The sequence below is a fragment of the Ranitomeya imitator genome, chromosome 1 (genome assembly GCF_032444005.1).
Source record: "Ranitomeya imitator isolate aRanImi1 chromosome 1, aRanImi1.pri, whole genome shotgun sequence".
NCBI classification, from domain to species: domain Eukaryota; kingdom Metazoa; phylum Chordata; class Amphibia; order Anura; family Dendrobatidae; genus Ranitomeya; species Ranitomeya imitator.
The window spans coordinates 695,676,505-695,693,251 of record NC_091282.1 but is presented as its reverse complement, the minus strand read 5'-3'; the positions used below and the strand labels follow the sequence as shown (position 1 = coordinate 695,693,251).

Sequence of the window (16,747 nt, the reverse complement as noted above, 5' to 3'; positions counted from 1 at the left end):
TCAAATTCAGAGGAAGAGAAGCTACATATGTTGGATGTAAAAAGAGCAGTCCTGAGCTACATAGAGAGAAGCCAGTCCTGCAGACAGAGTAGGGCTCTGTTTGTGTCTTTTCAGGGTCACCGAAAAGGCCACGGGGTCACAAAAGCTACCTTGTCCCGGTGGATCAGAGAGGCTATCTATCTTGCATACTTGTCAAAAGGCAAAGATCCTCCAGAGGGAGTAAAGGCGCATTCAGCTCGAGTCGTATCATCCTCGTGGGCAGAGAATAAAGACATCTCCATCGAGCTCATATGTAAGGCCGCAACCTGGTCGTCGCCTTCAACTTTCTATAGACATTATAGACTTGATCTGTCTTCTGCATCTGACTTGGCATTCGGGAGAGCCGTCCTTAGTACGGTGATCCCACCCAGGTGAAGGTTCTCTGCAAATCTCTCAAAGTGGGTGCTGTCGTGGCGAAGGGTAAAAAGCCAGATTACTTACCGGTAATGCCCTTTTAATGAGCCACGACACCACCCTGTCACTTCCCACCCTAGTAGATATGTATAGTTATTAATACAAAATATTCTCATGGGTGAATATGATAAAATATACTAACAATTACGGATATATACTCATTTAACAACGGCGGTTCCTCTTGTACTCTGAAAAACAACTGAGGAGGAGAGGGGGGCCCCCCTTTTTGTCTCTGTAGGTTTCCTGTTCCTATGGGCGGGTCCTTCTCTCAAAGTGGGTGCTGTCGTGGCTCATTAAAAGGGCATTACCGGTAAGTAATCCGGCTTTTTTTTCACCTGTGACAAACCTGGCCGGGCAATATACTACGTAGCTGGCCAATATACTACGGTGCTCTGTGCTGTATACTACTTCGCTGTGCAATATACTACGTGGCTCTGTGCTGTATACTACGTCGCTGTGCGATATACTACGTCACCGGACAATATACTACGTCATCGGGCAATATACTACGTGGCTGGCCAATATACTACATAACTGGGCAATATACTACGTGGCTGGGCAATATACTACGTGGCTGGGCAATATACTACTTGGCTGGGCAATATACTACGAGGTTGGGCAATATACTACGTGACTTGGCAATATGCTATGACGCTGTGCAATATACTACGTCACTGGGCAATATACTACGTGACTGGGCAATATACTACGAGGCTGGGCAATATACTACGTGGTTGGGCAATATACTACATGACTGGGCAATATACTACGTGACTGGGCAATATACTACGTGACTGGGCAATATACTACGTGACTGGGCAATATACTACGAGGCTGGGCAATATACTACGTGGCTGCGCAATATACTACGTGACTGGGCAATATACTACGTGACTGGGCAATATACTACGTGACTGGGCAATATACTACGTGACTGGGCAATATACTACGTGACTGGGCAATATACTACGTGACTGGGCAATATACTACGTGACTGGGCAATATACTACGTGGCTGGGCAGTACACTACGTGGTTGGGCAATATACTACGTGACTTGGCAATATGCTATGACGCTGTGCAATATACTACGTGACTGGGCAATATACTACGAGTCTGGACAATATACTACGTGGTTGGGCAATATACTACGTGACTGGGCAATATACTACGTGACTGGGCAATATACTACGAGGCTGGGCAATATACTACGTGGCTGCGCAATATACTACGTGACTGGGCAATATACTACGTGACTGGGCAATATACTACGTGACTGGGCAATATACTACGTGACTGGGCAAAATACTACGTGGCTGGGCAATATACTACGTGGCTGGGCAATATACTACGTGGCTGGGCAATATAATACGTGGGCTGTGCAATATACTACGTGGACATGCATATTCTAGAATACCCGATGCGTTAGAATCGGGCCACCATCTAGTGTTACATAGTCACCCAACTTCTGGTCCCTGTCACTGTTATTCCTTCCCATGAGGCTTGGACTACATCACACAATTTTTGGGGGCATATGTTGGCGTTTCCTCAGAAACAGCATTTTTAATGTCACCCCACAATTATTCTATCAGATTAAGGTCTGGGGATTGGGCTGGCACTCCATAACCTCAATTTTGTTGGACTAGAACCAAGATTTTGCTCTTTTACTGGTGTGCTTAGGTTCGTTGTCTTGTTGAAACCCCCATTTCAAGGGCACATCCTCTTCAGTGTAAGGAAACCTGACCTCTTCAAGTATTATAATATCTGCAAACTGGTCCATGATCCCCGGTATGTGGTAAATAGGTCCTGCACCATAGTAAGAGACACATGCCCATATGATGCCTTCACCACCATGCTTCACTGTCTTCATACTGTACTGTGGCTGAATGCAGAGTTTGGGGGGTCGTCTGCTGAACGGTCTGCGGACCTTGGACCCCCAAACTGCTTCTCTATTTCTCTTTGGTTAGCACTACAGCCTTGCAGCGCTGGAGTCCTGGGTTCAAGCCCCACTAAGGACAACATCTGCAAAGAGTTTGTATGTTCTCTCCGTGTTTGCGTGGGTTTCCTCCGGGTTCTCCGGTTTCCTCCCACATTCCAAAGACATACTGATAGGGAATTTAGACTGTGAGCCCCAATGGGGACAGCGATGAAAATGTGTGCAAACTGTAAAGCGCTGCGTAATATGTTAGCGCTATATAAAAATAAAGATTATTATTATTTAGGCCAGCTTTTTTTTTAAACTGTGGGACTTCTTGGTAAGAGATTAGTGTCACACAGTTGTCTTCTGTCACAGTCCTCACAGGTAACTTGAGACTGTCTGATCATCCTGGAGTTGATTATTCGCTGAGCCTTTGCCATTCTGGCCATTCTTCATTTGGACGGTCTTCCGTTTTCTTCCACGTCTCTCTGGCTTTCCATTATAAAGCATTGGAGACCATTTTAGCTGAACAGCCGATCATTGTCTGCACTTCTTTATAAGTTTTTCCCTCTCCAATCAACTTTTTATCAAAGTACGCTGTTCTTCTGAAAAATGTCTCGAACAACCCATATTTCTCAGGCTTTCCAGGAGACACGCATCTACATGTCCTGGCTTCACCCTTAGATAAGGACCACCTGATTCACACCTGTTCCTTCACAGAATGACTGACCTCACTAACTGATCTCCACACTGCTATTATTGTGAACACTTTCCCCTTTCAATTAATTATTCTAATACACGGACTCAGAAACCTGAAGATCATCAATGCGGAGTCTGGTGGTTTACTTAGGATCTACTGCACCAACTGGTAAATTGTGTGACATGTGGGAATAGAATTTATACCAAAACCTGGTTAGTCATATGGACAGCTATTATTTTGAACACTTCTGTATTTGTTTTTGGGAATGTAAGAAACCACTGTAGTATCTCCAGTAAAGTAAAACATTGAACTATGAACATCTTTTACCAAGGATACCTTGCGGCTGTTCAGGCTTGCTTTTTTACAGTGCCCAGCATTGTAAATTTTCACCTCAGTTGGTGTGATGTAAAAAAGTTGTCACATTTTGTCCTGTTAGTCCATACGTCAAACCATAAAGTACTTGCATTCTTTGATTCTTTTCAGGTTTTTCTTTAGGCTTCTTTCCGGTATATCCCCGAGCATTTAGAGCATATGCTCTACTGCTGTCACAAAGTGTACATATCTTGATGCTGTACTTTGCCGGCTTACTCGGTATGTATTGTGTGATTTGGCACCTACCTCCGAATGCAACAAGTTGGTCATCCACAGTGACATTTTCACCAATATTGTATAATTTTGGAAGAACCCCTATCCGTTTTTTTTAAACTTCTCTTATAGTGATTAGAGAATTATCTTATGTTAGCAGAGGGCAATGTTCCTGCCTGGACAGAAGACTGCAAGTTCCAAATGGCATTTGTTTTTAGACAGAATTGCTTGCATCGGACTAGTTGCGCCTCATCAGATCCATCTTCAGAATCACAAATCTCGTAATCCCCTCCACACACACACACTTATGTAATCCTCATCTTCGGATACTTTCTCCAGTTGGATATCTTCTTCAGAATCGGAGGCGTTGGCAAGCTTTTCCAATTCAGTTTCACTCAATGGACTTCTTCGCCACATTTTTATCCAACTTATCAAATAATGGACACTCGCAACTTTCAAGGGGGTAAAATCAGCCTTGTGTAATAAATTAGCATTATATGAATAAACAACAATAATAAAATCGCAGCAAACACCAGTGTAGCTACAATAAGAGCTTATAACCTACGGTGAAACAGACCTGTACTCAAAGCCCATCCATCTGCAGTAACTTGTCAATATATCGAGCGCACGGAATGGCAGGAACTGGAGAAATCCATAAACAATAGTAGATGCAATAGATAATCCACAATGATATTATACATCATTTATGGGACTGTAACTATGGCGGGAGATCTGTATAAAATACCGTCAGGTCATATTGACCTGAACAGTACATATGTCACAATGAATATTTTATACAAAAAAAGTTAAAATAAAAAAAATCATAATGAAACCTACCCACAAACTAATGACGATTTGCATAAATCTGCAGCTTCACAAACTTTTTTTTTTTTTTTTTTCAAATCGACCCAAACAGTACAGCAGTGCTAAGTGTATCTGAGCGGTTCACAAATCCTTCTTGCTCGACTCGCTGTCAGGATGTCGCTGCAGTCATGCAGCAAGTGGCACAGTTCTGCTATTTATACCTTGAAGGAACACTGAACCTACAAATTATTAATAAAAGTTGCCCAGACTGTCTGCTTGTCTGTAGAATTTCCTGCATCTTCCTACAACAGTGAAAGTTTAACCCCTTCACGACATGCGCCGTTCATGTATTGCACATGTCGTGTCTCCCACTTTCATGTGGTCTCCGACACTGAACCCACATCTTTCCTGGTACATGTCAGCTGTTTTCAACAGCTGACATGTGCCCGAAACAGCCGCAGGTGGAATCACGATCCACCCACGGCTGTTAATTTGTTAAATGGCGCTGTCAAACTCTGACAACAGCATTTAACACGCTTCCGGCAAGCACGCCGGAAATCTGCCCATCGGTGACCCCTGTCATGTGATAGTGGGGCCCCATGACAACCAGAGGTTTCCTACAGAACTCTATGGTTGTCACTGCCAGATTGCTATGAGCACCGCCTGGTGGTCAGCTCCCATAGCAAGTCAGCAATTCTACTACATACAGGTGATCTGATCATTGCCTGTATGTAGCAGAGCCTATCAGGTTATGGCAGCTTCTAGTCTCGTATAGAGACTATTGAAGCATGCAAAAAGTTTAAAAAAAAAAAAATGTTTTTAAATATATTAAAAAATTAAAAAGTATAAAAGTTCAAATCACCCCCCTTTTTCCCCATTCAAAATAAACAATAAAAAAAAATATATGTACACATATTTGGTATCGCCGGGTTCAGAATCACCCAATCCATCAAAATAAAAAAAGTTAACCTGATCACTAAACGGCGTAGCGATAAAAAATTCAAAATGCCAGAATTACGTTTTCTTGATCACCGCAACATAGCAATAAAATGCAATAACGGGAGATCAAAAGATCATATCTGCACCAAAATGGTATCAATAGAAACGTCGGCTCAGCCCGCAAAAAAAATGAGACCTCACCCAACCTGAGATCACGAAAAATGGAGACGCTATGGGTCAGAAAATGGCGCTTTTTTTTTTTTTTTTTACAAACTTTAGATTTTTTTTTTTATCACCGCTTAAATAAAAAAGAACCCAAATATGTTTGGTGTCTGTGAACTCGTAATGACCTGGAGAATCATAGTGGCAGGTTAGTTTTAGCATTTAATGAACATGGCCATATTGCCGGAAAAATAAAAAAAGTTATGGCTCTGGGAAGAAGAAGAAGCAAAAAGCAGAAACGCAAAACTAAAAAGGCTCTGTCTTGAAGGGCCTACAACAACAAAAAATGTTTAAAGGTGTTGTCCATTTTTCAAAACTTATTTTTTCTTACTTAAATGCATGCATTTTGGTCAAAAATAATATTTTTTTACAGTTGGGTTGAATAAAAAAAAATGTTGCACAGTTTGCTTGCTATAGCCTCCTTGTTGCGCTGTCTATAGCTGGCTGCAGAATGAGGTAATTGAGCGTCCGTCAGTGAGCTCGCTATGATGGTCTGATAGAGCATTTATCTTTATTTCTCAGAACTCCCCTCAGCTGAGTTATGACCACAGACCACATCAAAGTTGAATATGCCAAATAGCAAAGAGCCTGTAAAAGCCAAAGGTTGGAGAATTTTTAATGAAATTAAATTGCAAAACTGATTTTTAGCCTAAAAAAAAAATGGGTTTAAGTAAAAAAAAAAGAAAGTTTCCAACCCCTTTATACTTCTCTGGATCCAAACCATACATCCATCCCCATCTGATACAGTTATATGAAAAAGTTTGGGCACCCCTATTAATCTTAAGCTTAATGTTTTATAAAAATTGTGGGTTTTTTTGCAACAGCTATTTCAGTTTCATATATCTAATAACTGTTTCTGCCTTGAAATGAGGTTTATTGTACTAACAGAAAATGTGCATCTGCATTCAAACTAAATTTGACAGGTGCATAAGTATGGGCACCCTTATCATTTTCTTGCTTTAAATACTGCTACCTACTTTTTACTGACATACTAGAGCACTTTTTTTGGTTTTCTAACCTCATTGAGCTTTGAACTTCATAGCCAGGTGTATGCAATCATGAGAAAAGCTACTTAAAGTGGCCACTTGCAAGTTGTTCTCCTGTTTGAATCTCCTCTGAAGAGTGGCATCATGGGCTCCTCAAAACAATTGTCTAATGATCTGAAAACAAAGATTATTCAACATAGTTGTTCAGGGGAAGGATACAAATAGCTTTCTCAGAGATTTAACCTGTCAATTTCCACTGTGAGGAACATAGTAAGGAAATGGAAGAACACAGGTACAGTTCTTGTTAAGGCCAGAAGTGGCAGGCCAAGAAAAACATCAGGCAGAGAAGAAGAATGGTGAGATCAGTCAAGGACAATCCTCAGACCACCTCCAGAGAGCTGCAGCATCAACTTGCTGCAGATGATGTCACTGTGCATCGGTCAACTATACAACGCACTTTGCACAAGGAGAAGCTGTATGGGAGAGTGATGCGAAAGAAGCAGTTTCTGCAAGCACGCCACAAAGTCAGCTGAGGTATGCAAAAGCACATTTGGAGAAGCCAATTTCTTTTTGGAAGAAGGTCCTGTGGACTGATGAAACCAAGATTGAGTTGTTTGGTCATACAAAAAGGCGTTATGCATGGTGGCCAAAAAACACAGCATTCCAAGAAAAACACTTGCTACCCACAGTACAATTTGGTGGAGGTTCCATCATTCTTTGGGCCTGTGTGGCCAATGCCGTCACCGGGAATCTTGTTAAAGTTGAGGGACGCATGGATTCCTCTCAGTATCAGCAGATTCTTGACAATAATGTTCATGAATCAGTGACAAAGTTGAAGTTACGCAGGGGATGGATCTTTCAGCAAGACAATGATCCAAAACACCGCTCCAAATCTACTCAGGCATTCATGCAGAGGAACAATTACACTGTTCTGGAATGGCCATCCCAGTCCCCAGAGCTGAATATCATTGAACATCTGTGGGATCATTTGAAGAGGGCTGTCCATGCTCGGCGACCATCAAACTTAACTGAACTGGAATTGTTTTGTAAACCGGAATGGTCAAAAATAACTTCATCCAGGATCCAGGAACTCATTAAAAGCTACAGGAAGGGACTAGAGGCTGTTATTTTTGCAAAATGAGGATCTACTAAATATTAATGTCACTTTTCTGGTGGGGTGCCCATACTTATGCACCTGTCAAATTTTGTTTGAATGCAGATTGCACATTTTCTGTTAGTACAATAAACCTTATTTCAAGGCAGAAACATTACTGTGTCCAACAGTTATTAGATATATGAAACTGAAATAGCTGTTGCAAAAAAAACAATTTTTATAAAACATTAAGCTTAAGATTAATAGGGGTGCCCAAACTTTTTCATATAACTGTAGATGGTTATCGGACTGGAACTTGGAGGAGCTTGGCGTTCCTGGTCTCCTCCCCAGGCAGAGAATTAGGGAAGGGCTCTAATAGAAGCCATATAGTGTGCAGATTGTTTAATGCTTCAGCCCCTACATTCCGATAATGGGTGGTGGTCTTAGCTGTCAAATTTACTGAGTAACCTCTTTAAGATTACAGTGTTTTTAAGATAGCTCAATATGTAAGTATGAGTCCCCGTTGTCATCTTGTGCCTTATGACCTCATGTCTGAGCAACATTGTAGGAATTGCCTGACTGATGCATCCCAACAATTACATTTAAAAGGGCTGTCAGCTGTCTCGGACCTCCACCTTTCAAAACTTCTGACATGTCTCTATGCCTTTGTAAAAGGCAAGGGGTTGCCCAGGAGTAAAAATTTGTGTTTTTCTTTTTAAGCATGGATTGATTAAAAATAATAAACTGAGGCATACTGACCTTACAGTGCCCCCTACTGATCCAGCACAGGTCCATTCCAGAGGTCTGAGCTGGTTCCAAAAGCAGTGTTTGTTCTACTTGGAAATCAGAGCATCTCTGCAGCCTGTGATTGTCTGCAGTGGTCGGGTGACTAGAACTGCGCGTCATCAGAACAACTTCCGATGAAGAACTCTTTCGAGGCTTTGGTTCTAGAGTTGACACAGACCGTTGAGTGTCCTCCACTGGGGCACCAGAAGGTAAATATTCCTCTGTTTATTCTTTTTAATCAATCCGTGCCTTAAAAACTTAGTCGGACAACCTCTTTAAAGATATGTTTCACACATCGCGTACATGCCGTGTATTTACGGTACTAGCACAGTTGATGAGTTTCTACAAAACGTTTTACCCTTTGGATGGCAAAGTGTGACGCCTGCAGCAAATCCGCAGCATTTCTGCAATAAAATGCATTGCAGAAAAACACATTGGGTGCAGTTTTTGCCGCTGTGGACTCGCAGCTTTCAAGTACTTGTGGATGTACCATAAACCTAGTGTGAACGCTGTTTAAATAGTTTGAAAAAAAAAATAACCTAATCATTTTTTATTCTTATTTTTTGTTTTTAAAGAATTCTGATATTTTCTCCAGACCTTATCACGTCCGTAAAAGTGTTCATAGATGGGAACGAAGTTGGGGAAGCTGTGCACTCATCTGGCCCATTATATGTATTACAATGGATGGCAGAAAAATATAAGACCGGGCTGCACGAGATTAAAGTCAAAGTTACGGTAAGAAATCGAAAAAGCCCCTGTGTTATGTGAAACTCAGACTTTGAGCAAGAGACACAATAGCAGCTGCTGCTCTCTCTTTCCTCCGGATGTATGTCATATGTGCGAAGGTGGGGAGTGAACCCAGCGCTGATTGACCACGGAGATTGCATGACATAAAAATGTTACGCAATCCCTGGAAGAGCCAGTGCCGGAGCTGGTAAGTCTAAGTGTTATTATTTTACAAGGGGGAAACATGGAGATTGAGCAGGGATTGTCTGAGTAGTGGACAATCCCTTTAATTTGCACTGTTCCATCTCATCGAAATATTTTTTTTTTACAGGATGCAGCTGTAAGAAGTCGGTCTAGGAGCCACTTGTTTAGCCTAGACGATGATGCGGATGTGCATTTTAGCCTTTTTCCTACTTTAATTCTTCTTATGGATCATTATGTTGTTGTAAGTTGTGTGCGCTTTATTTATCCCTGGTTCCCCCATATTAAGTGTACTGTCATTTTTACAAGGCTCAAAATGTTAATATGAGTGCCCTTCTTATCAAGAGAATCTGTCATCAGGTTTTTGCCTCCAAATCTGACTTGTAGGAGCAGAGACCCGGTGTCACTTATTGGGCTGCTTGCTGTAGTTTTCCTAAAATCCCTGTTTTCTCAGCAGGCTATTATCAGTAGAGGACTAGTTTACCTACGTTCATGAGAACTATATAACCCCACCTTCACCACTGATTGGAAGCTTTCTGCCTATGCACCGTGTACACAGAATGCTGCCAGTCAGTGGTGCCGGTGGGGTTATACACAACACAGCATTCGGAGAACTGCTAGATCTTCAGCAGAGAAAACAAGGATTTTATAAAAACTGCAGCATGCAGCCCAGTAAGTGATACATTGCTGGAATCATGGTCTCTGCCCCTACATCATGCTACTCTCAGATTGGGTACTGAAAACCTGCTGGCAGACTCTCTTTAATTATTATGACTTAAGGTCTAACTGAGCAACATTCTGGGAATAGTCTGGCTGGGATATCCCATCATTTTGATTTAAAGGGGTTCTCCTCTTCGGATAATATCTTTTCATAAGAAGGGTTTTGGTAGTAGGTCAGCAGCGGTACCATAGGAAGGGTGCACATCTGTCGACAGCCTGGTTCCTGGAAATCCCCATCCATTGCTTGTTAAGAGAAGAGCGCAGCGTTCCTGGTGAGGTGTCTATGTGAGGTGCGGGTTCACCAGAGGGGGTGCAACGTTTCAGCCTCCAGGAGGTCTTTCTTGATCTTTTTGAGGTTAAAATTCTGCTAAGGCTTTGCTGAATAAATACCTCCCGTTTAGACCTTATAGGAATGGTGTGCTATTCTTTCTACTGATCGTAGCGTTATCACGTTTTCCTGCTAGGACCCTAAAATATCAGTTTTTAAGGGGTTGTCCGGACATGGAAAAAATAAGTCTGCAGTCACTCTGTGAGACTGCTGAATAGTGGCAGAGTGCCGATATTGCCTGTGTGATTTTCATACTTAATCGTTCAGAGTCTCATCAGACTCCATCGTTTTTGACCAGAAGAATACTGCAATATGCATCACTGTTTTCTGTAGAACCCCAAGATAACCCTTTAACAATCATTATTATTATTATTGGTGTCTGTAATGTGTCTGATCCGCACAATCGTGATGGAAACCGTTACACAGTAGTGTACAAACCACAACTAAATGTTGGCATTTTAGCATTATTATCTTGCATACATTATCGTGGGCAATTCATTTTTCCCATACTTTATTTTAACAATGCTGAGTAATAATCCTGATGGTTTTTATTTCTTCCTCAGTCTCAGGTGCTGTTTATTCTGACTGTGCTGAGTCAGTTCATTTTACTGATTATCTACCGGATCAGGAGGCGAACCATTCTTAGGGGTAAGTACAAAGGTCGTTACGTTACTGCAAATCTAATTTCTTCCATCTGTTAGACGTCTTGTAAATGGTTGACGCTCCCAGTGTCCATGTTCTCCTGATGCATAACCCCTTGCAGTTATTTGCTGCATGCCTTAAAAAAGAGATTTTGTCAGCAGGACAAAAGTGGCATCTTTTGCCCTCCTTTTTATTCTCACTGCTACCCTGACTATGCAGTTTTCGTGTTTTTCATTTTTTTTTTTTTTTTAAATCTGCCATGCAGTTGGAAATGTGTAGGACTTTTTAGGTAATGCTAATTTTTATGGTCATTACTGATGGGGGCGTGTCTAGCAGGATACTCAGGGGCGTGTCTAGCAGGATACTCAGGGGCGTGTCTAGCAGGATACTTAGGGGCGTGTCTAGCAGGATACTCAGGGGCGTATCTAGCAGGATACTCAGGGGCGTATCTACCGTGTTTCCCCGAAAGTAAGACCCTGTCTTACATTAATTTTACCCCAAAAAGTCCCACCCTGTCTTACTTTCGGGGGAGGTCTTACATTAGCCGGAAAAAAAAATGACAATTTTCAAATTCAGTACAGTACTTAACGTTACACCGTTCAACTGGAAAGCAGACAACAAATCAAAGTACGGTAACAGTAACACACTACGGTACGGTACTGTACGGTAATTGCCGTATACCCTCTGCCTGCATACCATAACAGTGCCGTATCCCACTGCACACAGCCCCATACCCCATAACAGTGCCGTATTCCACTGCACACAGCCCCATACCCTATACAGTACATGTTTCCCTACTTGGTTTTTAAATGCTGGACGTTTTCCTCTGTGCGGCTGTGGGTGCGGAAGGCCTGTGCTGCAGGGAACGCTGTGCCAATCAGCAGGGAAACAGCGGTGACGTGGGGCTGGGGCGGCCAATTACAGCCCGAGCTGCTGGGCCAATCAGCACTCGAGCTGATTGGCCAATCAGTGCTCGAGCCGGGGGCCGGCGGCGACGTGGGGAGCAGGGGCGGCCAATGAGCTGTTGAGCTGGGCGGATTGCGGGGTTAACACGGCGAGTTAACCCCATGAGCGCTGGACCCGCCCAGCTGCACCTGAGGACACCTCTGGAGCCTGGGGACCCAATGGGGGACAGCGGCGGCCCAAAGGTAAGGGCCTTACATTTCACAGCGGCCCCCCCAACCCTGCCTTACATTCGGGGGAGGCCTTACATTGGAGGACCCCCACGAAACCCCCACACTGTCTTACTTTCGGGGGGGTCCTACTTTCGGGGAAACAGGGTAGCAGGATACTCAGGGGCATGTCTATAGCCAGCTCTGCATTACCTTATGAACCACATGCTAATTTTTATGGTCATTACTGATGGGGGCGTGTCTAGCAGGATACTCAGGGGCGTGTCTAGCAGGATACTCAGGGGCGTGTCTAGCAGGATACTTAGGGGCGTGTCTAGCAGGATACTCAGGGGCGTATCTAGCAGGATACTCAGGGGCGTATCTAGCAGGATACTCAGGGGCATGTCTATAGCCAGCTCTGCGTTACCTTATGAACCACAGCCACTTAGCAAATAGCATAAAAATTAATACTAAATGAAAAGGCACATATATGGCGGATTTAAAAAAAAAAAAAAAAAAAAAAAACTTGCGTGCTCGGGGAGCAGCGGGAAAAAAAAACTGACCACAGGTACACTTAAAAACTCAATTATTTGTAGGTCGTTGCCTATTGCTAAGGATCATATTAGCTAATCACCAATATTAGTAAATTACTAGCAATATCCGTAATACCTGACTTTCATTACTGGAGATGTATTTTAGCGCAGCCTGTTTGTCGTGGTATCCAGCTGCAAATTCTTTTCTTCTTTGGGGGGAGAAAAAAAAAAAGAATAAAAACTTTAGTATGTGGGCATCTGGAAACGTTTTGGCTTTATTAATCAACTTTTCCCTTTGCTATTTTTTTATTTTTACTTTTTAAACCATTATCTGTGGCATAGATGAGGTGAAACAGCCTTGCTTGTATTAAATATTCTGCTATTAGCTGGTAAAAGCCGACCCTTCTCTACAGCAGTTATCTGCAGCTATGGAAATATTATCAGACGTGTCAGTTGTCATTGTCCGATGTGTTAATCCACTTAGATAAAACACTTACTGTGCTCTCTGGCATCTTTAATATCTTTCTCTCTAGGCCCCCCTGGATATTGCACACTGGCATCTTTCTCGATGCACGTACTGAGCAAAAACAATACTTTCTTCTATGCCATGTTACTGCTCAATCTCTACACCGCAGTTGGTAAGTGGAATCCATCATCCATAATGGTTTTGTTCAGCTTATCACACTGTCCTGCATGGCAAAAAAATCCTTTATAATGCAATCAATTTTGTTTCCGTGCTTAAAGGAGCTAACCATGGTGTGGGGTGACCAGATATACATAATGTCTGCATGTTCATTAGAAATCACTACCCCCTTTCTGGCCCTTTCTCACTGTTCTTCTCCTTGTTCAGTGGCTCTGTCTGGTCTTGCTTCCGAACCCCCCGCAAAACGAGATTTTGGCGTATGCGTCGACTGAGTCATTGACTATAATAGTGCCAACTGAGTCACTCTCTGCTCTGTTGGGCATAATTTTCGGGTGTATACGCTTGGACATAGTAGACTGCATCTGAGCGTCCGCCTCCAGTAGGCGTATATACCTAAAAGTATAAGAATATACCTAAATACCTATATACGTATATACCTAAAAGCACACGGCGACTCTGTTTGCACCCAAATCCCATTTTGCAGGGGGCTCGGATGTAAAACGCAATGGACCCACTAAACGTTACGAAGGAGGCAGTCTGAAAGCACTCTTGGAGGAACCCAAAAAAAAAAGCCAGCTGTTACTAATCCTCATCTTCTCCGGCATCGGCGCTATAATGATGCTTCGGTCTGTGTTTTCGCTGAAGCCCAACATCACAAAAACCCCACAGCAGTCACTCAGGGCTAAACGGGTTTGTGCCTCCTACTTTTTCAGAGCTGCCGTACTTACTGATTGGCTGCAGTGCTGTCAACATGACGTCAGCGCTGCAGACAATATCAGACTCCTGGAGTAGCAGTAGAAATTCAGCACAGGACCTGGAAAAGTGAAGTTAAGCACAGGGGTTTTGTTTGTTTTTAACAAACTGCCCCAAGAAACAGGGTTTTTTTTCCAAAACCAGAAAAAGCCCTCAATATTGTGACCTACACTTGATCATTCATCTCCAAATAATGTCTCTTATGAGATGCCGTGTTAAAGCAAAAGCATACGAGGTTTGGCAATAAAGCTATATGATCAATTTCTAGGTCCCTGGTTTATAGGAGAAATAATCGATGGCCATGTGGGAGCATGCTTCGCTTTTGGAGTGGTCGTTGGTGGGCATTTCTTACAAGGCAGCCTGACCTACCTGGTCGGAATAACACAGGTTAGTGAATAAATGACATGTCATTCACATAAGTGGTTTTGTACTGATAAGACTTGATCGTAGAATTTTTTTCTCATGATGATATGCTCCGTAGTAGAAGAACTTCTATTATACCATGTAGCTACTTCATGGGAATCAGGCCTGAATTATTCATAAGGCTGACTAGGCTGAAGCCTAGGGGCTCCCCACAGGGAATGAAAATGAAATAATAGGCTGCTCATAAAAAATAGCATTGCCTGCATTTTCATTTACAAACTGGAATATTTATATATAAACCAAAATTTATTTCCAGACTTGCTTTTCTGTTAATTACTGAACTAATATTTAGTTGTATAACCTTTATTTCTGATAACTGATTTACCTGTGTGAAGTGTGGCGTCACCGGACATCTGACACCTGCGGACAGATAATCCAGCCCACTCTGACTGTACTACATTCCACACTTGTTTTGCATTCTTAGGTTTTGTATCAAAAACAGCATTTTTGATGTCACTCCACAAATTCTCAATTGGATTGAGTTCTGGGGATTGGGCCACTTCATAACTTCAATCTTGTAGGTCTGGAACTAGGATATTGCCCTCTTGCTGGTGTGTTTGGGTTTGTTGTCTTGCTGAAATGCCCATTTCAAGGGCATTTCTCCTTCAGCATATTACAAATTTTGGGCCTTTAGACCCAATCAAAACAATGTTGCTCTCATCTGTCCATAGAATGTTGAGCCACTACTCTTCAGACCAGTCACTGTCTACTTTTTCAACACGTCTTTTTCTCAGCAATGGTACTTTGAAGGTTTATTGCAAATAAGATTTTGGGGTTTTATCATAGTATCTTTCTCTAAGCCTTCATTGGGGGGACACAATAAACCATGGGTGTCTTACTGCAACTAGGAGGCTTATACTAGGCTATAAAAAGAAACCATGGGTGTATGCTACTGCCACTAGGAGTCTTATACTAGGCCATAAAAAAGTTAGCTCCTCCTCAGTAGTATACACCCACCAACCGTAGCCAAACCGGTCAATTAGTGTGAAAGCCGTAGAAGCAACCTGAAATAAAGCGTGGTCCAACAGAAGCAATTAGAAAAGGGCGGCTGCTGTTTTCCCCCAGTAAAGGCTCTGAGAAAGACATTTTACAGTAAGAACCCAAAATTTTCTTTTCTCTTTCGCTTCATTAAGGGACACAGGAAACCATGGAACGTCCTAAGGCAGTCCCCGTGGGTGGGAAGACAAACAAGGACTAGTCAAACGCATGAACAGAGTAAAAAAATCTCAGGTTGAAGATCGGCCACTGTAATATGCAAAACATTTCTGCCCAGGCCCGAAAACACCAAGGAGATGGAAGAAAGTGAGTATTCTTTAGAATCTGGAAAGTAAAAACAGATAACTGAGAAACAGCTTAAGGTACCGTCACACTTAGCGACGCTGCAGCGATACCGACAACGAACCGGATCGCTGCAGCGTCGCTGTTTGGTCGCTGGAGAGCTGTCACACAGACAGCTCTCTCCAGCGACCAACAATCAGGGGAAAGACTTCGGCATCGTTGAAACTGTCTTCAACGATGCCGAAGTCCCCGGGTAACCAGGGTAAACATCGGGTTACTAAGCGCAGGGCCGCGCTTAGTAACCCGATGTTTACCCTGGTTACCATCGTTAAAGTTAAAAAAACAAACGCTACATACTTACCTACCGCTGTCTGTCCCCGGTGCTGGGCTTCTCTGCTCTGGCCGTGAGCACAGCGGCCGGAATGCAGAGCGGTGACGTCGCCGCTCACAGCCAGAGCAGAGAAGCCCAGCGCCGGGGACAGACAGCGGTAGGTAAGTATGTAGTGTTTGTTTTTTTTTTTCACTTTAACGATGGTAACCAGGGTAAACATCGGGTTACTAAGCGCGGCCCTGCGCTTAGTAACCCGATGTTTACCCTGGTTATCAGCGAAGACATCGCTGAATCGGCGTCACACGCCGATTCAGCGATGTCAGCGGGACCTCAACGATCAAAAAATGGCCCAGGCCATTCCGACACGACCAGCGATCTCACAGCAGGGGCCTGATCGCTGCTACGTGTCACACATAGCGAGATCGCTACTGAGATCGCTGTTGCGTCACAAAACTTGTGACTCAGCAGCGATCTCGCTAGCGATCTCGCTATGTGTGACGGGGCCTTTAGAAAAGCTGCTAATAGAGGCCTGATAGTGAATGGTGCAAGAGGCACTTGGCCCAGATGAAGAAA

General features: G+C 43.0%; 1 protein-coding gene across 3 annotated transcripts in view; it reads left to right on the top strand.

The window, feature by feature from the left end:
- Window positions 1-16,747, top strand: part of TMEM62 (transmembrane protein 62) — a 134,654-nt gene that overhangs the window by 62,360 nt on the left and 55,547 nt on the right. For all 3 annotated transcript variants that reach the window (XM_069730834.1, XM_069730841.1, XM_069730849.1), the window contains 5 exons: window positions 9,060-9,219; window positions 9,542-9,655; window positions 11,023-11,107; window positions 13,280-13,384; window positions 14,411-14,529. In XM_069730834.1, the coding sequence (XP_069586935.1) occupies window positions 9,060-9,219; window positions 9,542-9,655; window positions 11,023-11,107; window positions 13,280-13,384; window positions 14,411-14,529 (583 nt within the window). The remainder of the gene's footprint in view (window positions 1-9,059; window positions 9,220-9,541; window positions 9,656-11,022; window positions 11,108-13,279; window positions 13,385-14,410; window positions 14,530-16,747) is intronic.